The sequence below is a fragment of the Vicugna pacos genome, chromosome 7, assembly GCF_048564905.1.
Source record: "Vicugna pacos chromosome 7, VicPac4, whole genome shotgun sequence".
Taxonomy (NCBI): Eukaryota; Metazoa; Chordata; class Mammalia; order Artiodactyla; family Camelidae; genus Vicugna; species Vicugna pacos.
In genome coordinates, this window is record NC_132993.1 from 61,092,441 (window position 1) to 61,118,013 (window position 25,573).

The following is a 25,573-nucleotide window of genomic DNA, read 5'->3' on the forward strand; positions in this document are numbered from 1 at the left end:
CAGAAGATGTTGGAGGAAGCAACGTGAAAGCCAAGCATTGGTAGAGTTTTCCGTAGTTGTGCTTTCTCCTGGGCTCACCCCTTCCCTAATCAGTAGTGTAGGCATCACCAGTAGAGGCACTTTTAGAAATAACTAAACTAAATTGAACTAATAACTCTCTAAACCAAACTTTGTCCTAAGACAGTGCTGCCCAAGTATGTCTAGCCTGAGAATTACCAGTAGAGCTTTATTAAAAATGTAGCTAGGTTCCTGTCCTCTGATTCCCCCTAGAGATTCTGGATCTTTGAGTCTAAGGCTGGGCTTGAGTATGTGACTCTAAATTAAGAACAGAATTTTTGTCCTACAAGTACTTGTTAGAGAATTCAGTCATTAGCTGAGTGACCCCCAACACCTGCTAGTGGGTGGCATGTGCTGTCAGATATTTGAGAGAGTCAGTCCCGTGGCATTTATTTGGACCCTGTTGTCTCAGATCCCTTCCCAACTTGAAATGCTTTCCGTGAGTTTTAATTTAATGTTAAGCTGTAACCTTTACAAACTATTTATATGATAAGTCTTTTAAAATAGAATTTCTATAAATTGTACCCAATGCCAACTCTATTACTCCAATATCCTTATACAAGCAGCAGTGAAGTAAGATCCTACTTGAGTATAGTTCCAGAAGAAAAATTTGTCCCTGGGGATGATTTTGCGTATTTTCCTTAGTTGTTGTATAATGTCATGGTAACAAAAATAGGGTTTTTTTTTTTTACTCGATTGCCTTAAATTTAGAAATAAATCCAGTACTTAACTCATCTCTTGTGGCTTCCTTTCTTTTTAATGGTGTAAACTGTGATTCTTAATTCGCTTATTAAACTTTTTGACTCTGTACTTTCTTTTGAAAATAACATAGACTATAAATCCCTTTAAAAATGAAATATTGAAAAGATCGAGAGGAAGGGTTAGAGATGGCAAAGGAATTGCATCCCTTTCTTTTCTAAAATTGTATTTAAAACTATATTCATACACTTTGGAAGTATTAATTAAACACCTAATAACTATGTTCTACTTAATACTTAGTGTAAGTCTTAATCTCTGATTAAAAAAAAAATCTCCATGAAATTATTTCCTAATACACATGGCAGCCATAGTTTACTAACTGCAGATTTTTCCGTATTAGTCAAACCAACAGCAGATGACCAAGAGCTCTCAGTAGTAGACCTCAGAGTAAACCTGCGGCCCTTCCACAGCCCAAAGCACCATTGTGTCAATCATCAAGAGCCCCATCTGCAGCACCCCAGCTCCTTCCTCATCCTTCTTGATCTGCTTATTTTCTTCATCTTTTCAGACCTCACTGACAACTTTCAAACTGCTTCTGAATCTAACAGAAAATAATTATAAAGATTTACTTCAAAGTGAGTAAGCCTCTGCAAAGGAAGGGTGAGCCTCCTGAAAAGATTCCCTTTCACTTTCCAGACCTGTAACCCCAGGGTAACGGTGCTGTCTCTGGGCATGGTGGCCGGGCCGCTTTTGCTCCTGACACTGAGCCAGAGGCTAAGGACTTGTGGATGCATTTAGCCTGGGATAAAGCTGGTGGAAAGAAGAGCAGGTTCATATTTCATTCTGGCCATGGCAGAGCTGCCAGCCCAGGGTGAGTGATGTGGTGTAAATGGTAGTTGTGAAGGGAATGATGGGGTGTGAGGATTAAAGAATATGCTCACTTTTCATAAGAGATTGTCAAACCTACCACTATTTCCTCTGGTTACCAAAGCCTGTGGATCTAGCCTCAATCAGCAACAGAGAATCCCAGTTTATTCTCTAGACAGTCTCACAGAGTGCTCCTTCTAATTTAATTGTCTGCTTTTTGCCCTGTAAAGGCCTTGGTGAGAAGTTACATTTCAGGAAGAGAATGTAAGTCAGTGGCTGCCAAAGACTGCTCTGATGCAAGGTCATAGTTCTAGGCCAGTCTGTAGTGCTGTGCTGAATCTGCCCCCATGTTTGGTGATTTACAAGGTAGTCCTTTATTCTTAATAACATGCCTCCTATATTTTTTATGCAAATCTTCTGTCATTTAGGAAATGGCCATGATATGAGATTGGAATTTTTGGAAAAAGCCTTTAATAAAATAAAAATTGGAAACCAGTATAACTCCACTTTTTTAAGTATGAAAATAAATAAATAAAATCAATGCAACTATATATCTAAACTGTATGTCTTTAGTATCTGTTCTTGGTTCTGTTCATAGATTCATTTTTTCTTTCATTTATTCAGCACTTATTAAGTATTTCTATAGGGAAACAATTTATTAATCTCTAGGATACAGTGACTTAAAGAATATAATCTATGCTCCCAGTCTGTTAGGGACCAGGCAAGTAATCAGATAATTAAAAAACAGTATTGTCCTTATCACAGTTGAGATATTCATGGAGAGGGCTCCTCCCCTACTTCTGCTCCACACCAACAGTGTCACAGAGGAGATGAAGCCTGATCTGAGTTTACAATATGAATACAAAGCAACCTGCTGAAAAAATGAGAACGGGAGAGTCTAGGCAGAGGGAACATCTAGGGCAAAAGCCATAGGTGGGGGGAAGCTTGGTTGATTTGAGAACCTATTTTTTGTAGAAATGGGAGGGATTCAGGAGTGATAATGACCAAGGAGGCAAAGACCACACCATGTAAAGCCTTGGGCACCAGGAAGAACTGTTGGGCTTATATCTTTTGGAAGTATTAGGGACTTTTGCAGAAAAAAATTTTCATTTTCTCGAGTAGGCCTGCAAAGCCCCACCACATGGTTGAAAGAGTGGACCAAACCCAAATGCCTTCTTTCTGCAGGCAGGAAAACTGCCCCCGCAAAAACCTACAGGCATCTGAGCTCTGTGCGCCAGTTCCCTCTTCTGATAATTCATCCTTTCTTCTGGAAAGAGGAGCGACAAGCAGGAGAACTAGAGCTAGAAGCGACCTTTATTCTTTATTTTATTTTTTACTCTGAATTAGATTATCTATTTAGTTTTGTTTATTCTTTATTTTTCATCTTTTTTTTGATTGATATTCAGAAGCGCGATGGGCTACGGGCAAGAGTCATGAAGCATTTTTATATAGAGCTCAAGAGTTCTGAGAAAATGTGTAACATGTATGGACACTTTCTTGTCTAAACTGTCCTTTATCTCCTATTTACACAAAATAATAAAATGCATTCATTACTTGGAAAATGAGGTAAAAAATATGATCATTGGATCTTTCTGGCTGTTGCTGAAAAAAGCAGAGTTTTGACTTAAATTTTTTTACCTGTTACTTGATTCTCCACATTGTATGAGTAAAGGCCTCAGTAAATGTGTTTTATCTTAAAGGAAAGTGAGTTGTTCAAATTGGAAGAAAAAAAATCCTTTATAAGGAACATGTTTTATTCAGTGTACTCAATTCCCAAGATTTTGAGTTATCATGTTTTGTTAACATTGCTTGAGAGCCTTGTACTTGATAATACACTCCCATTTCATCTCTTTGAGTATATTTAAAAGTTTGAAAACATGTGGTAAGGTCATAAAGGTAAAAGATAATCTTCCTTTCACTCATAAAATTTTGAAATTTCTGCATATCAGAAAGCTAGCCTATAAAAATAGCAGCAGATAAAAAAAGCTGCATATGAAAACAGTAGATTATGAAAAATGCAATTTTAGCATGTATAGCATAGAATTATTACTGTTATATATAACCTCATACAAATTAAAAGACAACATGTTGAAACTTACTGGCTAACAAGAAAAATACACATTTTTTTTGATTTACAAGGCAAGTCCAGTACCAGCTTCTCTTGAGTAATCTGGTTGCATTTTATTAACTTATTTATTTTCCCCTTTTTATTGTGATAACATTGGATAAGTTTAATGTGTACAGCATGATGATTTGATATAAGTATATATTGTGAAGTGGTGACTACAATAAGTTTAGTTAACATCCATCACTTTACATAGTTAACAGTTTTTATTCTTGTGATGAGAACTTTTAAGAACTACTCTCTTAGCAACTTTTGAATATACAGTTGTTTCTGTTTTTAAACTGACTTTCATTCTGTAAACAGGTTCCCTGAGGATAGCGAGAGAGACTGGTTTCAAGAACAGTTAGGGGCTGTTGCTTCACTCTCTGTGGGAAGTGATGGTGACCAGCACTGGGGTGGTGGCAGTGGGATGGAAAAGAGTGGAAAGGTGTGTTTGAGAGTTCTTTCAGGGTAAACGTCAGAGACTGATGATGGTTTGAATATGTAGGGAAAAGGACAGGAGTCAAAGATGATGGTGCTTGAGCATCTGGCCATGCCAATCACCGAGAGAGAAGAAGATCGAAGGAGTAACAGGTGGAGGTGGGGTGGGGTGATGATGAGCTCAGTTCGGAACATATTAAGTTTGTGAAGCTTCTGGATCATCCAAGTAGAGATGAAAGTAATTTGGCAGTATGTGTCAACTGTCATAAAAATGTTTCCACTTCTAGGCATCTCTTTTAAGATAGTAACATTAAGGAATATCCACAGAGATAGTCCTTACGATATTATTTATAACATCAGAAAATTGCAAGCAACTTACATGTCCAACTCTGAAATAATTACTGACTAAATCATGTGTACTTAAAAATTATATTGCTATGAAACTGTAATTACAAAGACTGTACAATATGGAAAATGCTTATGGCACATTAAGTGAAAAAGCAGGTGCAAAATTGTATTTTAGAGATGATTGCAATTAGGTTAAAATATATGCACTTGAAAAATATTCTGCAAGGTACATTGGAAAATTAAAATCGTGATCTTGGTAATAGAAATTAATTGTTTTTAATATCCCAGGTTTTATGTAATGTTTTCATATTGCTTTTATAATTTGAGAAAAAAATAAAGCATTTCAAAACACCTAAAACTTATGCACATTTATATTATCTTGAAGTGAATTAACTTAAAATCTTACTAATTATAAATGCAAATCAATGTTATGTAAAAGCAAGAGGACTTTTAACAGTTTTTTAAATATTTCGTTTCTATATTTACAAAGTGTATTTCATAATTATCAAGGAAAAATATGGTCTTTGCTAGGCAGTTAATAAGGAGATAGAAATTGGCTTTACTTGAAGCTTACAAGTAAATTGTTATAAAAGAAATATGTATCTGTTCACTAATCATCTAAATTATTTACCAATGATTTCTTACATCTACTTTTGTTCTGAACTTTAAAATTTTTAACCTGATTTTAAATTTCAGTCTCTTATACACTTTTTATCTCCCAAAGACACCATTTTTTAAATTTTTTAAAAAATTGTCTTTCAAATGAATTGTAAGTCCTAATATAAATTTGACATAAAGAACCAAATAAATTTGTGTAATCGTACTCTGGGACACAGTTGTCACCTCACAGTGTGACTTCGTACTTACATTAACACAGCTTTGAATTTTTATGCCACACTTCTATTTCATTTCATTTAAAAAACAGCTTAATGAGCTATATTTCACATATTATACAGTTCACCTATTTGAAGTATATGGAGCTCAATGGATTTTAATTTATTGACAAAGTTGTGCAGTCATTACCATAGTCAGTTTTAGAACATTTTTATCCTCCCAGCACTCCCTTCCCATACCCTTTAGCAGTCACCACCACCACTACCCCCAGCCCTAGGCAACCACAATTTATTTACTTGTTGTCTCTAAATTTGCCTGTCCTGGACATTTCATGTTAGTGGAATCATACAGTATGTGGTCTTTTGTGACCAGCTTCTTTCACTTAGCGTATTGTTTTTAAGTTCCAACCATGTTGTAGCATGTACTGGTACTTCACTCATTTTTATGGTCGAGTAATATTCTATTGTATGGATCCTCCATCTTTTATCCATTCATTAGTTGATGAGCATTTAGGTGGTTTCCATTTTTTGATGTTACAAATAATGTTGCTAAGAACATTTATGTGCAAAGTTTTTTATAGGCATATGTTTAAATTTCTCTTAGGGCACTTACTTAGGAGTGAAATTACTGGGTCATATGGTAACTCTGTATTTAACCTTTTGAGGAACTACCAGACTGTTTTCAAAAGCAGTTACACCATTTTACATTCCCACCAGCAGAGTAGGAGAGTGCCAATTTTTCCACATCGTCTCCAGCTCTTTCTGTTAGCTATTATTTTCATTATAGCCATCCTGATGGGTATGAAGTGGTATCTCATTGTGGTTTTGATTTCTACTTTGCTGATGGCTAATGATGTTGAGCATCATTTCATACACTTATTGGACATTAGTGTATCTTCTTTGGAGAAATATCTATGTCTAGTCCCTTATTAAATATATGATTTGCAAGTATTTTCTTTCATTCTGTGAGTTGCCTTTTCACTTTCCTGATGGTGTCCTTTGGATCACGAAGTTTTAAATTTTGATAAAGTCCAATTTATTTTTTTTCTTTTAATTCTGAAACTATTGGTATCATATCTAAGAAACCATTGCCTAATCCAAGGTGATGAAAATGTATGCCTCTTTTCTTCTCAAAGTGTAATAGTTTTAGCTCTTACATGTAAGTCTTTGATTTATTTTGAGTAAGTTTTTATATGGTGTGAGGTAGGGGTCCAACTTCTTTTGCATGTGGATATCCAGTTGTCCCTGTACCATTGGTTGTAAAGACTGATTCTTTCCCCCATTAAATTATCTTGGCACCTGTGGCAAAATCAACTTACTAAAAGATTTTATTTCTGTGCTCTGAATTATATTCCTTTGATCTACATGCTTAGCCTTATGCTAGTTCCACATTATCTTGATTAATATTGCTTTATAGTAAGTTTTGAAATTGGGCATGGTGAGTCTTACAAGTTTTTCTTCTTCAAGAATTTTGTGTGCGTGTGGCTGTTTGGGGGTCCCTTGAATTTCCATGTGAATTTTAGGATCAGTTTGTCAATTTCTGCAAAAAAGGCAGCTGGAATTTTGTTGGCTATATTCCATTTTGTAAGTAATTATATAATTGTCATTAGGAAAAAGAAAAAAATAGTTATTTAGAGTAATTTCCTGGTTTTCCCTTTTCTTTTGAAAAACCCATGAAATTCCTACTTTCCCAAGCTGCTCCAAGATGATTTAAATACTATTATCACCATCTTCTCTTTTATTGTGAAAATCTTATTGGCCAATTGTAGAGTTCTTTCCCCCTATTGCTAAGATACACATCAAGAAAATAAATTTTGTTTGCCTAATTTGTATTTACCAAACAATAGTTTTTCTCTTACATTAACTTCTTAGATAAAAATTGAGAGACCTTATAATGAGAGACTAACAGTAGGGGTTTGTGCAGTAGAAAAGCTGGCAGACAGAACTCTTAGGTAGAATAGATAAGTCTGCCTAAAGCTCCACACCTCCAGGATGTAATACCACAAACTTATTAAAATGCAGTCAGATGAAGATTTATTTTGGTAATATTTTGGTGATAATGTTATTTTATAAACAATTTAAGATTAATTTTTGAATGGAAATAGGCTCTCAAAATATGATACATGATTATTTTGAATTAAATAAGGTGAAAAGAATTTTTAGAAATTAACAGAGTCTCAAGAGAGTGTCTGGTGCACCAGAGCACTCAGTAAATATTGGTTGAATAAAGGAAAGAATGAAAAGAAGCCCCTACATGAATCACTGCTTTTAAAGCCCAGGCCCCTACCTTAGGGATGATTCTAGATAATCCCTCAATTCAAAAGGATAAATCCTGCTTTCAGGGTAGATTGTTTTTCAGTGCTTCCAATTTTCTTAAAGGATAACCTGAGAGTTTCACATTTTTGCAGCGTTTATGTCATGGTTGGTGCCGACGTCCCATTTTCTTCTTGTTTACGAGAAGTTGAAAATCCACAGAATCAATTGAGATGCAGTCAAGAGATGGAGCCTGTAATAACATGTGATAAAAAATTTCGTACTCAATTTTACATTGACTGGTGCAAAATTTCACTGGTGAGTTTTTATTTTGTTTTTGCAAATGTAATTAAAAGTCATGTGGCTGGAGATAGCATTTGCTATCTTGAATTGCTTTTAGGAACAAATCCTGGGTTTACTTTGTTAACTGCAACTGACTTCCCTTGCCTTTAAGGATTTAGCAAGCTCATTGACAGTGCATCCATTTAAGAAATAGTACCTCCACTTTTGTACTCAGTCCACCCTTGATTAGTTGTTGGGGCCAGATTAGCTTTGCAGGTGGTCCAAGTGATCGCCCTGGACATCCAGGTGGCTGCTAAGTCCAGATAGATTTTGGAGTCAGTGTGACGTGTGCAAGGAAGCCTCAAATATGCTGCTACTATTCCACTTTGGAAGGAGACTGGACTGCAATAATAAATCAGAAAATAAAGCAATGTTGTACTCTGATTCAATGCCCTGGAAACTCAAGTTGTAGGCAAAGATCAAGGAATCAAAGAAAAGAAGAGGAAAGTCAGAATCTTACTGACAGCCCAATAAATATTAAATATTTCTTTCTAAATTACCTCTTAATTAGCATACTCAAAAACATAAAATGTGGGTAAGATTTTATATATATGTAATATATACATATGTATAATTTTATATAAAATATTATATTTTTGTTCCTACTTTTTGTAAGATAGGAAGTTATTTTATTCCTTTAGTGACCTTTAGATTTAACTTCTGTCAACTCTTGATGATTGGTGGTGAGTGAATCAGGTCTAAGTTTAAAGTTGACATTTGAACAAAGTTATTGACACATAAACACAACTGTCACTTCATGTCTTAGAGAACCAGCTGCAGGCACCTTTCCCGGATCCAGGACGGGAGAACATACTGCTCACACTGTAGCACTTAGCACCTGTGGCCCTTGGCCCCAGACTCCTCTTTCCATGTCGCTTGTGTCTTAGAAAAATGATGCTCTTTCTTTGTCTTCTTAAATCGAGTAAAATCATTTAAATGCGGTGGTGGATGTGTATTACAGATTAATGTTGAATTTGCAGAGCTCAGTATTTCAGTCATGGTGCTAAGCGTACAAGGGTGCAAAAGTCTGAATGGCTAAGTCACAACGTAGATAAATGTAGATACTCACCAGAGCCAGCAGACAGTGGGCCCTGACCACGCCATTTTACTTGTGCTGTCCAGCATTCGTGTTTAGGAATATTACCTAATTTCTCAAGGTCTAAAAATGACTTATGCTTTGAAGATTTTATTTTTGGTGGTGAGACTTCCTAAGTAGAAATGTTGGGAATTTTCATTTTTTCTTTTACATGTATTTATTTATAGGTCACATCTTACCACTGAGTATTTCAGGAGGCTTAAATAAAAGGGTCAGTGAACATAATATATTAAATATAAAAGAAATGGAAAATCAGGACCTGAACTGTACCCCAAAATAAACCTAAGGTCAAGTTTGACAACAAGCCCCACAATGTCCAGGATTAAATGAGGAAACTCAACTGTTACTTAGTTTTCATTTTTAAAGGAACATCAATTCTTTGGCAGAAAATAAAGTTTTTACTAGCACTATATTGTGAACAAAATTCTTTAGGTGGAGTTTTATGGGAGAGGATTACTGAGAAATGCCACAAATAATTCTCCCCAGCATTTGTTTAAGGAGGGAGCAAATGTAATGACGTATTTCACGTGGCTATTTTTGTAGTGCCCTTCAATACAAATCATGGCATAATTAAATGCAACTCAGTGAAAGCAGTTCAGTTAATGTGGAAGTAAATTGATATAGTGCAAGTGTTGTACATTTTTTTGAGCCCAGGATAGCGTTTAATAAAACTATAGAATTGGATGGATTACTTGTTTCTTATATTGTCTTTCCAAAAAACAACTACTGTCAGCTGGATGGCAGAAAGATTAAGGTTGTACTCATTTAGAAATTCTCTTTTCTTCTTTTCTGTTTTGCTAACCTTAGAAACTATGCCTGCATACTGGTTATCAGCCAGCCAGTTCACGGTTGTTTAATATCTGCACCATAGGTTTATCACTAGGAAATAAGAAATTTCCATGGTAGTATGAAGGGCTTCTGCTTTGGGGAAGTAAACTGAAAAAGAACAACTCCACACACACACATGCATGCATATTTCTTATGTGTGTATACCTTTGTGTATGCATATATGTTGTGGGAGGGACATAGAAAGTAGGTCGGTATAAACTCTTTAATTTATTGCTTTTATTCATTATTTCTTCCTACCTTCCAGAAATTGCAAGATCAAGGTTATAAAGTAATTGGAAAAAGTTGCTATTTAGAAATGTGTCAAAGACTGTCTTGATGTCTAAATTTTAAAGTTTCATAATGTTTGCAGCTATTAATCTGATGTGTAATTGTCTTCTTTTGTATCAGGTTGATAAAACAAAGCAAGTGTCCACCTATCAGGAAGTGATTCGTGGAGAGGGGATTTTACCTGATGGTGGAGAGTACAAACCCCCTTCCGATTCTTTGAAAAGCAGAGACTATTACACGGATTTCCTAATTACACTGGCTGTGCCCTCGGCAGTAGCATTGGTCCTTTTTCTAATACTTGCTTATATCATGTGCTGCCGACGGGAAGGAGTGTGAGTACTTTAAAACACTAATAAAAATTATAGAGCCTACTAAGATAACAACATATAAGATTCCATTAAAAGCCAAGTTTCATTTAGTTCATAAAACACTTTATAAATGAACTGAAATCATGTGCAAGTCAAACTACAGCACTTTGTTTCTTTAAATGAATTAAAATAGTTTCGAGTCTAGGAAATCAAATTAGGGGATATAGTTACTTCATTCAAAAGTTCTAAAGGCTAGATGTAAATTCATGCTGGCAAAACAGCCCCAAGAATAATTGAGGCTAGATATTTCGGTTGTACAAGTCATCTCGTGTAAGTAGAGACTGCAGAATCTATTGACATGGTAATTGCACTTTAAATAAATAAATTATCTCAGTCAGTTTGATCAGAAACAAGTGTCAGAATTCTTCTTGAAATTGTTCTGTCGTTAAACAGGATGATGCAATCTAAATGTTTTTAAATATATGTACAGATAGATATATAAACACTTAGGAGTAAATTAATGAAAATAAGATGATAATTTGCGTAATGAGTCTTCACTTTGTGAATAGAACTTCTGGGGCATCTATGTCAATTAAAACAATCTCCCAAGATTATCTGGAAGTCAGGGGAACAAAGCAAAGGATAAAAAATTAATAAAGCAGCAAGTAACAGATTCTTCCATTTTTTACATGTAGCCTAATTTCATTATGTCATAGAATTTATTTCCAAGAGCTTGATTCTTAATCTCCACTTCTTTTTCATTTTTTTCTGTGTTTCTCATCAGTATTCCATCTCTGTATGTATACTCATCCAAGTAATGTCATAAACCTGGTGGCAAATGCTTCCTGGTTGCATTAATAGTAGCAATGTCAGCATTTCCACCTCATGCAAGATCCATGCGCATATAGTCTTAATGTTCCAAATATCAATGCTATTATTTAATTCATAAATTTTGTTTTGTTTCTAGGGAAAAGAGAAACATGCAAACACCAGAGTAAGTGTCTTCTTTCCTGTTATTTTCTTTATCATTTGTTTTCACTTCTCAGTTGCTCATCATGCTCCATACATGTTTGTCATGCTTTTTTTCCCCCGTTCATCATCTTTCATAGTTTATCTCATAAATGTGAAAGCTGCTTTCTAAATAGAAATATTTAGGAGGGGTAGAAACTAAAACTAAAAAGGGTTTGAAAACTAAAATTATAAAGATAAAAATTAAACCTAAAATATTTTAGATTCAGAATATTAACTTGCCATTTATATTATGTGATTTCCCAATCTGCATTTCTATAAACCAGAGAACAGATGAAAAGATCTTTCATACACGTTTTCCTGACTCTACAGTAATAACCTACCATAAAATGAAATTTCTGTGAGTATTTATAAATGCCCCGTCAGAAGCAACAATATAAAAGCTATGGTAGTTCTATCTTAATCATAGCAATTAAATAGAATACTAGTTTCTTACCTAGGGCTGTAATATTAACACAGTGCTTTATAGCTTAGTTTAATGAGAGACACACTTATTAAAAAATTACTTTATAATTTTCAGTTTTGCTATGTCAAAAGTATATGAAATGTATCTTTTTCTGGGTTAACCTGTAGAATGCCCAAAGTGCAATAATGTCTTCTTATTTTAAAAAGGAAAAAAGGTTTCATTACTTTTTCAAACTGATGACTCATGGGACTAATGTATGATTTTAAATATATGTTGTCTTATTTCTTTTTGACCTAGCATCCAACTGGTCCATCATAGTGCTATTCAGAAGTCTACCAAAGAACTTCGTGACATGTCCAAGAATAGAGAGATAGCATGGCCCCTGTCAACACTTCCTGTATTTCACCCTGTGACTGGGGAAATCATACCACCTCTACATGCAGACAATTATGAGAGCACTAACATGCCATTGATGCAAACCCAGCAGTAAGTATCCACTTGGAACCATAACTGTTAATGCATGAATATATCTACTTAATGTCTATAAAGACCAGAGTTCCTCACTATTGCATTTGTTTGTTTGTTTGTTTATAACTGAAAAAAAAAAATACCGAAAGAACACTGAAAGTGTAGATCCCAGCCCCACTTTGCTGATCCAAATAGATAGAATTACTTTCAGGAAATACTTTTTTTTCCTTCACTGATCCAAAGAAGATGACATTCACCTTAATATTTAAGAAATTGGCGCTGCTGGTAAACTAACATATGTTTGCTCAAGGATGACTTCATTGTGAAAAGAGAAGCATATCCTAAAGCATAACAAATTGATTATTTTTTAGGGCTACTATTAGAATTACTTGGTTCTGTTAAGCTATTTTTTGAATGTTAGTGCCATAGATCTATTTAATCTAAATTTTTTGCTTCAGGATTTTTAGGTTGTTTTTTGTGATTTGCTTGTGTATCAGAATGAGTAGTTCCAATTTTGGCTATAAGCACAGTTTATGAGTGCCGACTTTCTCTGGAGTGCTGGAAGGACTATGATCAAGAAGCCTGGAAGAGGCTTTTGTCAGGGGTTGGTATGCGGGAGACGGGTTAAGAAGTTCCTCTTGAGAACCCATGTTATATGTCCAGAAGCTTGGTTTTGATACAAGGAAATTGTAGGGAAAACTGTCATTTGTTTCAAAGAACATGGCTCTTTTTTTGTTTTTTAACCATATGTTGAAATGGATTAAATTCATTTTCCCTGAAGAAGTCACAGATTTGCTTTTGAGATCCTCCTCTTTTTCACTTTACTTCTGTAAGTAATGGATATACAGAAAATTCTATCATGCCTCCCCACCTCCCCCCAAACAAATAGGATGGGATATGAGTAGCCTCTTACTGATTAAACATTTATGTGGAAACCATATTGAGTGCAAACATTTTCCTATTGCAAATGCTTATTTTGTAACCGTGCAAAATGCATGTGGTAATTTGAAGATTAAACAGTAATTAATATAAATAGTATGGACAGTCAGATTATAAATTTGCCCAAAATAATTTGGTAATCTAAAAATATTATGAATATTTTCCTGAAGTCCTCTAACATCATTTACTTATTGTTGCATAGGCCAAGGTATGTGTTTGTATGTGTGTGTGAGTAATTAAATCAAATTCTATTAGCAGTGGGGAAAATTGCATACATTTAAAATTTTGAGTTTTAGAAACATTAATATTCTGTCAGGGATGTAAATATGAAAGTCTCACAAAATTTAGTTGTACTGAATGGAACGGATGGATTTCTATGTTGTTTGATGGTTAGTGAGTGGGTCATTGTAAAACCCACTTTACCAGAATGAGATACTGATGAGAAAAATGAGGAAAATTTCAAGAGTATTATACAGTTTAGCAATCTGCCTTGTCTTTTTTAGATGTAAATTATGAATAGCCTTATCATTCATTTTCAAAATGAAAAGAATTAAAGAATCCTTTAAGGCTACCATTTCCTTTATTTTTTACTCAAGATTGCTAGTGAAATGATGATACATATTCTTCAAATTTTGATATATATCCTCAAAAGTGAAATGGTCAAATACATGTGAGAAACAGGACTTTTTTGTTTTTGTTTTTTTAAACTATAAGGGTTCTCAGATCCTTTAGTGTGTTGACATGCTTTGTGAATCCACAGGAAAAGTTCAGAAGAGATAACTCTATTTAAAGAACATAGTTTGGGAAATGCTTCTGTTGACAAAATGACAATGTTATCCAATTTTAGAAAAGAGAAATATTTATTATAATAAGTAGGGTAACTTGAATGCATTTTTAAGTCAGTAAAATTTTATTGCTTGTGAAGTTTAAGGGAAGAAAAAAGGCTGGGTCATTTTTTAGATATGCTTTCTAACCATATATATTAAAAATTACTCCTTAAAATTTATTTTGATTCTCTGTGGCTAGGATTTTGCAATGTTGCTACTAATATACAAGGGAAATAAAATTTCCTCTCTAGTTTATAACCAAATGCATCTTCCTGGTCCCTCCATAACGCCATCAAGACTATCATTGTGTTGATCAGATCTCTCTATTTGCAAATGCAATAGGTTATTTTATAGAATTGCAACAATTTGACCATATATGTATTTTTAAGTCCAGAGAACCTTTATATTATTCAGATTTCTGCTAATGGAAAAAGTCCATTAACTAGCACTTCTATATAAATAGGGTACATAGATAATTGATGATGTTCACAATGATTATTCTGAGGCACTGCAAGATCATCAAGTGCATCTGAATCATCAGAGGAAAATTAAATTACATTTGATGTAGTTTCAGTGTTGAGTGTGTATTATCTTTTATTCTTGGAAACAGATAATATGTGCATGGTCTCTATTATAACTCCCCTCCCTATAAGCCAGAATGTGTGATTAACCTCATTTTCCAGCCATACCAGATAATAGGGAATTTATTGTATCAGGTTCATCACCGCTGTCCTTTACGCAAATTCAACTTCTACTCCTTACCTGTTTTTAAAGGTTTATTTCAGCACCAAGTACACATATAATGTAAATATTTTGGTCATTTGGATCAAACTGAATTCTCAGTGTTAAAGTGAGATATTTTATTTGATGAGACATCATAGTACCTGATAACCAGGTGTATTTTTGGCTAGTGTTGCCTGGCATTTATTAATTAACCCTTCCTAAAAGGGCATGCATTTCATCTTCACTTATTTATACAAACTGTACTGAATTTGTCATTCATAAATAATTTGGCTAGTTGCATCAGTTGGTGTTTATTCCTCAGACTTGACATCAGAAATATGCAGGCGTAATGATACGGCTGAAAGTTTATGTTGGCTTCTAGGCAAGACTCAAGAACATTCAAAGCTTTCTTTAACAGCTGCATAGAAACTTGTTTGGGTCTTTTAAACAGGTTGATCCACGAGGAATAGTGAACCTCACAACAGTGAGGGTCAGAGAAGAGAATGCAGAACAGTTGTGTAACGGGAGACTGCCATAGTTATTAGTCAATTTGACAGTAGTATTTTCTTTTTGGTAGAATGCTTCATAGGACTCCAGACTGGCACCTTCAATTAGACAGTAAAAAAGTGTTTAATCATTTGCAATTAATAAAATTCCGACATGGATAAGAAACAAAGCTAAATTAGTCAAAACTGAGACTAGATTGTTTACCTGTCTTGATATCAAGTCAGATAGATAATGTGGTCATTGACCCCGAAGGATTTCTGATTCAGGTTACAGGCAAAGTGGATGAACAGATAGTGGAAAGGGAAACTGGAGTAGACCTGGGAGACAGAACACCTGCTAGAAAGGAGGGATTTCATTTTGTGCAGTGTTCTTTCTACTTGTAGATTACAGAGACAATATAAACAAGCTTTTAAAATTATCACATAGTATAGAAATAAAAGGTAAATTTAGTTTACTCTTTGCTAATGTATTTATTGTTTAATGAACTTTTTATTTTGGAATGATTTTCAAGGTATAGAAAAGTTACAAAGATAATACAGGGTTCCCAGGTGTTCCTCACCCTGTTTCTCCCATAGTTAACATCTTACAGTGCTGCGGTGTATTTGTCACAACGAAGAAACCAGCATTGGTGCTTTAATATTCACCACACTTTTTTTTTTTTAATAGATTTCACTAGTTTTTCTCCAAATGTCCTTCTTTTGCTCCAGGATTCTGTCCAGGACATAATAATTGGCATATAGCTCTTCAGTCTACTCTGGTCTAAGCAGTTTCTTATGACCTTGTTTCCCATGACCTTGATAGTCTTGAGGAGCACTAGTCATGTCTCCTGTAGGATGTCCCCCATCCCACAGAATAGTCAGGCTTTCTGCGTCTATACTTAATCAGTTATCTTTGCAGCTCAGAGAATAAATGTTACCATTAATAGGAAGTAAATTTGTTCCTCTATTCAGTCCCCTGATTTATTACAATTCATTGCTAAAAATCACATTCTAAAGTAATTCTTAAAAGTAAATTTGCTTTGCCGAAAGAATCATTGTTGTGATTAGGGGTTATGTTTTTGACCAAAGACTTAACATCAAAAATATATTACATATTTGACTGAAGTACTTCAGAGATAAGCCTTTGTAATGATGTAAATTAAGAAAATCAAATTCCAAGGTGTAGCATTTGAGGTCCTAAAAGGAATGTCAAGAGATGATCTAGTCTGGTTGTAGGTCAAACCAAGTTGTGGGTCGCATTCACCTGTAAGGCTTTTGCAATCCAGATCCCAGGGCCCTGCTTCGGAGGGTTTGGGAGCTGGTGGATATATGTATAATGGGGGAGCAGGAAAAAAGGTTGGAAATCCCAGATCTAAATAAATTAAAGGACCTGCGTTTTAGGATTCAGTATTTCTGGCATTTCTGCTGGGGATGGAGGTGGAGAAAGGATTGTTATTCATTCTCCTCCCCGTAGAGTTTTAAAGGGGGACCGGTTTCTCCTAATTCCCCCTGAGGAATCTGTGCAGAATAAAATGTGAAAGGGGGCAGTCCAGAGTGCTAGGTCTGCTTGTGTGTTTCTGCTTGTCAGCCTCTAGACTTTCACACTTTCCTAAACTGCTGGAGGAGGATGGGTGGAGAAGTAAGAGATTAGTGCTGATTAGAGAGTAATGTCTGAATGGGACAGAAAAATGAAAAGCGAAAAACCACCCCAAAATTGTACTCATTTTGCAATTTTATGGGAGGCATTGACTGGCAGATTCCTAAATACTTAGTTTTCTAAAAAAACAATTTATTCTTAAATTTGTAATGTATAGTATGGTCTTTTAGGAGGTAGATCTGCCTCATTATTCTTTTCTTATACCGACATCAATATCAGTTGATTTTTCCTGAATGGGAAGCATCTTCATAGAGGAATTTATATGAGGAATAATAGGGGAAAGTACCGAGACATTTTCTAGGAAGATTTTAATTGGCTTCACAAAAATTTTCTTTATTCATTATACTAAAAATAGTACTTAACCCAGGGAGATTGGGTCTCCCTCAAAACAGGAGGTAGGTCATGTTTAATCTTTCACAAATTAAGGTGTATAAAAGTAGAACTAAGTCTTCTAATTATAGATATTTAGTAATTAATCATTTTAGCTTTTATCTAAAGTATTTTTCCATTTGTCTTCCCTTGGGTACTAGTGAGAACCAACTTCATGGTAAAATTCCATAAATAAAAAATTAAGTTTCAATAAAAGTTAGTAACAGTTGAAGACAATGTTGCAGGGGATCAGATAATGATTTACTGGGTTTTTTTTTTAACATTTTTTATTGGTTTATAATAATTTTACAATGTTGTGTCAAATTCCAGTGTAGAGCACAATTTTTCAGTTATACATGAACATACATATATTCATTGTCACACTTTTTTCTCTGTGAGCTACCATAAGATCTTGTATATATTTCCCTGTGCTATACAGTGTAATTTTGTTTATCTATTCTGCATTTTGAAATCCCAGTCTATCCCTTCCCACCCCCTGCCCCGATAATGATTTACTATTGACAAGAAGTGTCAAGCAGCCAAAGATTTTGGAGCCATTGACTTTAAAAAAAAAATCAGCGAGCATACACTAAAAGCGATAGATGGAATATCTCTGATGGAGTTTAGTCTTGGAGGTTAGGACTTCAGTTTAGAGCTGTGGTAGGTTTGCTTTTGGCTTTATAAAGGTAGGGGAAAAAACTAAAAGAAAGAAATGAATGTCTCTTTTCTTCTTTATATTCTCTATATATTCTACATTGATTTTAATTAAAATTAGATTTTGAAATTTAAAATTATGGTGATGTTTCCAGTTTCTTTGTGTCCTTCCTTCCTTGGCCCAAATAATGGCCTGGTTCCTTACTAAAAGTAGTCATAGGGTCCAAATCAGCATTTTTGTAGAAAAAAATCTGTAGAAAATTCAAGATTTGGGTAATCAATTTTGCTGATAATTGGGAAATTCCACAAAGCTAGTACTGTTTCACATTGTTAAATGAATCCATACAAATTCAAAAGGGAGTGTTTTGTATTCCATATGACTAAACTAATGTCATTTGTTTTTAACTCTGGCACAGATTTTGTGGCCTTATAGAAGTCACTTAACCTCTCTTTGCTTTTGACTCTTCAAGCAAGTAGGAATATAATGAGTTGATAATCATCAACCTTACTCATAGCATTACTCTACAGGAGATGCAGGAATGTCGAATTACCTTAAAATGGTTGTACAAATAATAAATAATTGTGTACTCCCTCCAAATCACTTATTTATTAATTTGCAAGTTATTACCTTTGCTTTCTTAAAGGGTAGAGTTTGTGCAATGGCTAATTCACATAATTTTCTACTTAAATGCCTGTAATTAATGGTAGTAAAATTAGAAAATAATTAATGCTAATAATTTAGAGAATTTGCAGTTTTCGTAAACCTTTTTTTCAACATAATGTGGTTTACACATAATAATCTTTCAGTTAGTTCGTTAATGACTTAATTATTGTAGGTAGTTCTATGACTTTATAAAGGTCCTTTCTTTGAAGGATTATAAGACTTCTATTTGAAGTCAACCCCCACTTTCTTGTCTAATTGCCTTCAGCAGCCTGCTTTCAACCAAAGATGGAAATGTTTCCGTTTTCTTATTGCATTCCCTCCTTAACTGTAGCAAAGTCAGTTGTAGGCATTTTTCCACTATGCCTGAAGCAACGCTCTTATGAGATGCCTCCCTTCAACTTTTAAATGAAATACACACTTTAAATATGCTCATCATAGATATATTAACACTCTGACACTCGCAGGCTCACATGTAGACACTGGTTTGGGCAACCACAAAATCAGAGTTATGTGTGCACACCTTGGACACTATGGGGTTGTTGAATCTCCCCATATTTTTTTGTTGAGCACCTTTTTGTACACATAGCACTTGTATGTAATTCATCTAAGTTTCCATTGAAGTTGCAAAGAGCAATGTCGTTCAGACTTAACCAGCTGGGATACATGTTGCAGATATTTTTAAATCCCTAAACCAGTGTAATACACACAATTGCTCATGTATCTCCTCCAAATTTCTTGCTAGTTTATGTGTGGTATTTTCTCAACCAACCATTTCTCTTTGAACCTAAGGAAACCCATTGCTATTTAGAAAGTTCAGCGGTTTCAGCAGGAGAGGGAAAAAAAACAAAGGCTAGGGAAGAAATGACAGGGCATAGATGAGCTCGACTTTGATCAGTGGTTTTTAAAGGTGTGTTGCATAGAAGGGAAAGCTGGACTAGCCAACGGGAGAGGGGGTTCCAGCTACTTCATGCACATATTGATTTTGAATTTGGTTATCCTTGTCGAGGGCTTTCGAAGGGCTTTCTTTGTCCTCTCTGGTATCTTTATTTTGTCAAAATGTATTGATTTAATCCATTAATAGACTAGGTAGAGCTAGGATGACAGGAAATGAGGAAATGTGTGTGGGCGTGTGTATGTATGCTGCATTTATTGCTAATGTAGAATAGACCCAAAGTAGTTGTATCTGAGAAGTTAAAACAAAATTCATCTCCCCCTCCAAATACCCATGAAATTGCATTTTGACTTTGGTAGTACAGATGTTTGTTTTCCAATCTTTAAATCTATAACTTAATTTCCTTTTTGTGGTTTATAAATAACTCTTTTTACTTTCATGATCGAAACCACCTATAAATACACTGTCTGAAATACTGAAAGAATAAACAAACCAAGAAAAATACTCCTAGAGACCACACAAGGATAAGTAGGACTGAAAGGTAATAGCAAGAAAAGAATGTAATTATTGAGATGAATTATTAAGTAACTTCCTCCAATTGAATTAGAATTGCTTTTATTTCCTTAACTGTATATTTAAAATGGAACGGATTTTTTAATTTAATCACTTGGAGTCATTAACATTCCTATGGATTAGTTCTAGCGTTTAAACAGTATTTAACTAGCATGTACTGTTTTCCAGTTTAGATCGTTGTATTTGGAACATAATATTTGCCTGGCTGAAATGATTCAGATCAGTGGTTTTCAAACTCTGTTTCTTGGAGGTTTCTTAGAAATGCCTTAGGGGCCAGCATGTGAGGCAAAGGAAACAAAGCAGGCTGGATTCCTAGCTCCCTGGTTTCAACCCGGGCAACTCACATTTATCTCTTTTGTACATCAAGAGTTCTGCTTAGGATTTCAATTAAAAGGAATTCTATTGCTGAAGAGAAACAAAAAACCTTGAAAATCCCTGGCTTGGATCAAGCCCTGTTCTGTAGCAAGGGGCTGGCTCTTAGAATTTCTTCTGCACAGAATATATACTGTCCATGTTTGTATCCTAATTTTAACATCCAAATTTGAAACTAAATGGGTGTATGTGAGTGTTAATAAACATGTGTGTGTTATGTGAATCTTCGTAAATATCGTCATTTTTGCATGTACCCATTCAAGAAATATTTACTGCATGCTTACTACTGGGGATACTAAACAAAATAGGATGATTTTACTGTTAAGACACTTTGGGGTAATTAAACCTTGTATGAGGAGAAATGCAATGACAGTCAGTATGTGTGTGAAAGCATGCTAAATGGTAACTGTTTGAGGAAGGGGTGCTTAGAGAGTGAGGAGGCATAGAACAGTTGGTACTTGAGATGTTACTTTTTTAATTAAAAATAAGAAGTTAATTAACTTTAAGTTAAGTTAATGTTTAATTAACATTCCTTGTGGGATAGTTTTAAATCGCAGAAGTAATCGAGTCCACTATAACCATTTTTGAGTTGAGTTTGCAAGGACAGATGGGAGCTGGTTGGATGCAAGAGATGGTAGTGGCCAAGGTGGTGGTGGTGGTTGTTTCAGGCAGTTCAGAGACAGCTCCAGGTACAGACCAGATCTATCGATGGCCTTCTAGGCTACACTAAGAAACTTGAAACCTACCTTGCAGGGAGATAAAGGGAAAAAATGAAACATGTTCATTTGAAGGACATAATCAGGTTTGTGTCTTAGAAGATCATCTGACAGCAATGTGTATAGTGGATTATAAGGGAGGAAGAATGGGGATGAGGAAACAATTCAGATCAGTTGCAAAGTTCCAAGTGAGAAATGATGATGGCTTCAGCCAAGTAGCAGTGGAGATGGGGAAGATGAAAACATATTAAAGAGATTGAGGAGCATTGTCACGAGTTCCCAAGTGACTGGATGTGAGGACTGAAAGAGAGAGAAGGATCAGTGATGACTTCTATATTTTGACTGGTGCATCTGGGTGGATAGCCAGTGTCATTCCCTCGGATGGGGATGGAGGAGCACAGGTTTGGAACTGTGAATGAAGATGGTGATATATGTTGTTCTGTGAGTGTGTATATGTGTGTAGACCTGGATCTGACAGTGTGCAGATTATAAACACAGCCCTGGAGCCCCTGTGTTCACATCTTTATTCACCACTTCCTGGTTATGTAGCCTCAGACCTCTAAGCCTGTTTCCTCATCTGTAAATTGGGGAAAATAATACCTGCCTCCTAGTGTTGTTGTAGGTGTAGCAGGAACTCTGAATATTATCAACTGTTGATAATTCACCTTCCTCAAACCTCGGTTTCCTCATCCATAAACTTATGAGGAATGGGGGTGGGGCATGCTTGTGCTGGATTAGGTGATTTCTGGGGTCCTTTCTAGCTGCAAAGTTTTTCATCCTACTGTGCCTGCTCTGTGTTTACATGTGCATGGACAAACATACTTTTACTAAAAATGTTAATCATTTCCAGGAACTTGCCACATCAGACTCAGATTCCCCAACAGCAGACTACAGGTGAGTACTAAAAGTAATACGTCGAAGTTTATGGGTGAAGCTAATAGATTAAAAGATAATTATAGTGCTATATAGTTTATGAAGCTGTAGCTTCACCAAGTAAGGCAAAACAGTTGTGTCATTTCTTAATCAGAGTTAGAACCTCAGAATAATAGCTTAGATTATTGCATACATTGGTGTCAGTGTGATAAACACAGAGTAAATGATCTTAGAGCAAAAGCATCCATGGAGGTCCTGTCTAATTAAGGAGGGCTGAATAAAATCCCCTTCCTTCAGTGAAGCTCCCCATTCTTCCCCTTGGTATGAAAGATTCTTAGCTTGGATGCTTCCAGGATTTGTCTCAGTAAGTGAGCAGCTTGAAACTGACTCTTACAAAAGGAAACCATTGTGACTAATCACTGAGGCTTCAGGGGACTAAATGAGAAATGGTTGGCCTGGTTTTAATGCCACTTTAAAAAGCTGTTATAACATGACCAGTGACAACAAGATGGCGCACAATTCTCCCTGGACTATTCTATGTCCCTAAGACTTGCTTTCTTTAAATCTATTTCTTTCAAGTGTTCCTTAAAAATTTCCACAGCCAATTATTTCATTCATCTCACCACTGAGTAGATGACTTATTCATGATTGTCTTCTAATTAGTGGTTGATTCCTGGTTCTAATTGCCGAGCAACCAGTAATGCCTTTGTAGCTCTTTTGGAAAAGCAAGAGCAGTTCTAAAAATGTAAGTTGGATGTGGAATTCTGAGTATGAATAGTGGTATTGTGGTAGGGAAGCTATTAAGTAAGTCTCTTTAAAACTTTAGGCACATATAGAAAATTATTACATGTTTTCATTCAAAAAATTATCTTCTCTATTACTGCTTTCGGGAACTTAAGGAGATTTTCGTTTGACAACTTTTCAAAGATTTGAGGCAAGTATAATGAAGTTGTTCATCAGATTTTAGTTACAAGATAACGTTTGTAAGAATTTTCCCCCACAATTTTGATTGCTTGTTTTAATTAAATGCTAACATGTTTCAACAAGACTGTTCCATATATTGATGCGGTGGTGCTATGTGTTTGCCTTCAGGAGATTGATGAAGGAAAAAACTGTTATAAATTTGTGTTATCTAAAGAGCAAAGAAATAAATGAATCCCTGCTACCACTAATTTCATGACTTTTCGTTAAAGAGGAAAAGTATTTAAAGAATATTTCTACAATGGAAATGCTGGAACTTCTTCCTCCTTAACCTCAGAGATTTCTCTCTCTCCTAAAATAATCTTTCCTCTGATTCTTAATTATTTCAGAAAAGAGGTGAAGAAAGACAGTATCTAGAAAAATAGTAAATATATTTTAAGAAAAATACTTTAAAAATCCAGGTTTTACTTCTTCCCTCTCCCATTGGGGGAAATAAGGAAACCTAAGTAGATGATCTTAGGGAGATTTACCTGATAGTTGTATAAATTTGCCGCAGGTAGACTTCATTAGTGTGCTGCATTTTAGTAATAGGTGGCATTTCCAAATACAGGGACAATTTATGCCTGAGCAAATGTTATAAGAGCCAGGAATTTCCATAGGGGGACTTTAGGTTGTTCAACCTCATTTTCTAAGTTATTTTTCTAGAACAGGTTTTGGGGAGCATTTTGCTCAAGTTAGGAAAGCTTTGATCTCCTTTTAGTTAACACTACAGCCTATTACCTTCTTGTTTTCTTACATTTTTCTGTAATATGGAGTATATTTTTGACAAAAGTGCACTCTCTCTCATCTTGGTTGTTTTCTCCTTGTTCTTGTTTTCGGTGAGCCCCCAAAGTAGTTAAGTGCAAAGGGAGAGAGACCACCCTCATATTTCATGTAATTATGATATATTGTTGTGTTTCTGCCTCTGATAAATTCTGAAGTAGAGCCGTGCCTCCTGGAGAGAAGATCTAAATGGGCAGGTTACATTCTTTATTCCCGTTCAATTCATTTGAATGAAAAAGTAAAGTTTGTTTCTTGATCTGTAAGGTATTCTCTTCTGTCTGCGCATGCTTGGATTCAGTGCTGTGTATGTGTTTTCATGGTTCCTCCATCCTGGTTATTCTCATGTCACGAAGAGGCAACAGCATTTGTGCATCATTATCAGAATTTGCATTTTCCGAGTACCTCAAAGCTCTATGCTAGTGCCACAGTTTTCTTTATGAAGGTAATTTAAGTACAGAGTTTTTCCCGTGGATATCAAGTAATTTTACTGGTAGCTTCCTATATGGAATTTGTCAAGAGAGAGTATGTCTTGAAGTTTGTTTTATTTAGTTAGTTGTTTTCTTTTGAATGATCATCCAAAGTTGGAGAAGTGACCTAGCTGCTGGTGTTGTAATCCTGAACTGAAGCGCTAGCTGAGCTAATAGAGCAGTTACAAGCTGACGGTAGTACTACCTTTTGGCCCAGGCCCAAGCCGTTCGGTTGGATGCTCTTCAGGTTGTCTCATTTTCTCTGCCCTTCCAACCCACATGGTATTTTCTAAAGAGCCACGATTAAAAAGCACAGTCATACATCCCACAGTCAGACTCACTCCTTTTGTTCATTGTGGGAGGAATTTTCAGGGCGTACCTTTTGAGAAATACAATACATTATAGCCTTGGCCCTAGAAGGAGAGGACTAATTTAGAATTTACTTTTTTTTGTTTTTGAAAACCAAATGCAGAGAAATAATGCAACATAATTATTTTAAATTATGCTAAGAAGAGAGAAAATTACACCTTGCCTTAATTTGTTTGCTCACAAACTCAAAGTGTCCATGCCCTAACTCATGCCCATATTCATTCTTACACATTGCAGGTAAATGGTATCCCTGAAGAAAGAAAACTGACCGAAGCAATGAATTTGTAATCAGACAGTATAGCACTTATATCTTATTTTTCCTCTCTTCCAATAATGCATGAGCTTTTCTGACATATGGCATGCATGTCGACAGTATTAAGTATATGCCAAATAATACAATATAACATTCATTTTACTAATGTATTTTTTTTGTACTTAAGGCATTTTTGACAATTTGTAAAACATTGATGACTTTATATTTGTTACAATGAAAAGTGATCTTTAAAATAAATATTATTAATGAAGCCTGATGTCTGGCAAAATTTACTTGAGAAAGTTTATTGGATTGCCTCCCAGATAGCAGGCATCTTTCGTTGCTAGGAAGAGGTTCACGTGGTTCATCCTTTATTCAATAAGATTTTATTAAGCATTTCTTATAATATATAAACTGTCTGTGCTTCTTTGTTGCAGGTGAGCAATCTATTTACATACTTTTATCCTTGTGACCTATAAAGCTTGTTCTTTTATATAACACTTCTTGGAGTGTTTTAGGGTAAACCCGGTTTTCTGGATTGTGGAGCCAATGATCCCCAGTTCATGAAGGGCAGCCCAGGCAGCACACTGAACTTGACTCTATACACAGATATTTGGTTTTAGAAGCATG

The 25,573-nt window shown here is 35.2% G+C and overlaps 1 protein-coding gene across 9 annotated transcripts in view; it reads left to right on the forward strand.

The window, feature by feature from the left end:
* The window catches only part of SGCE (sarcoglycan epsilon), a 127,330-nt gene extending 102,112 nt beyond the window's left edge, over nt 1-25,218 (forward strand). For 4 of the 9 annotated variants that reach the window (XM_072964977.1, XM_072964976.1, XM_072964975.1 and 1 more), the window contains 6 exons: nt 7,758-7,920; nt 10,277-10,488; nt 11,432-11,458; nt 12,197-12,385; nt 22,089-22,132; nt 24,928-25,218. In XM_072964977.1, the coding sequence (XP_072821078.1) occupies nt 7,758-7,920; nt 10,277-10,488; nt 11,432-11,458; nt 12,197-12,385; nt 22,089-22,132; nt 24,928-24,944 (652 nt within the window). In that variant the 3' untranslated portion in view covers nt 24,945-25,218. Of the gene's footprint in view, nt 1-7,757; nt 7,921-10,276; nt 10,489-11,431; nt 11,459-12,196; nt 12,386-22,088; nt 22,144-24,927 lie in introns of those variants that run through there. The other 5 variants (XM_072964972.1, XM_015242043.3, XM_072964973.1 and 2 more) reach the window with 3 other exon arrangements.
* Nucleotides 25,219-25,573: the final 355 nt, after the last annotated feature.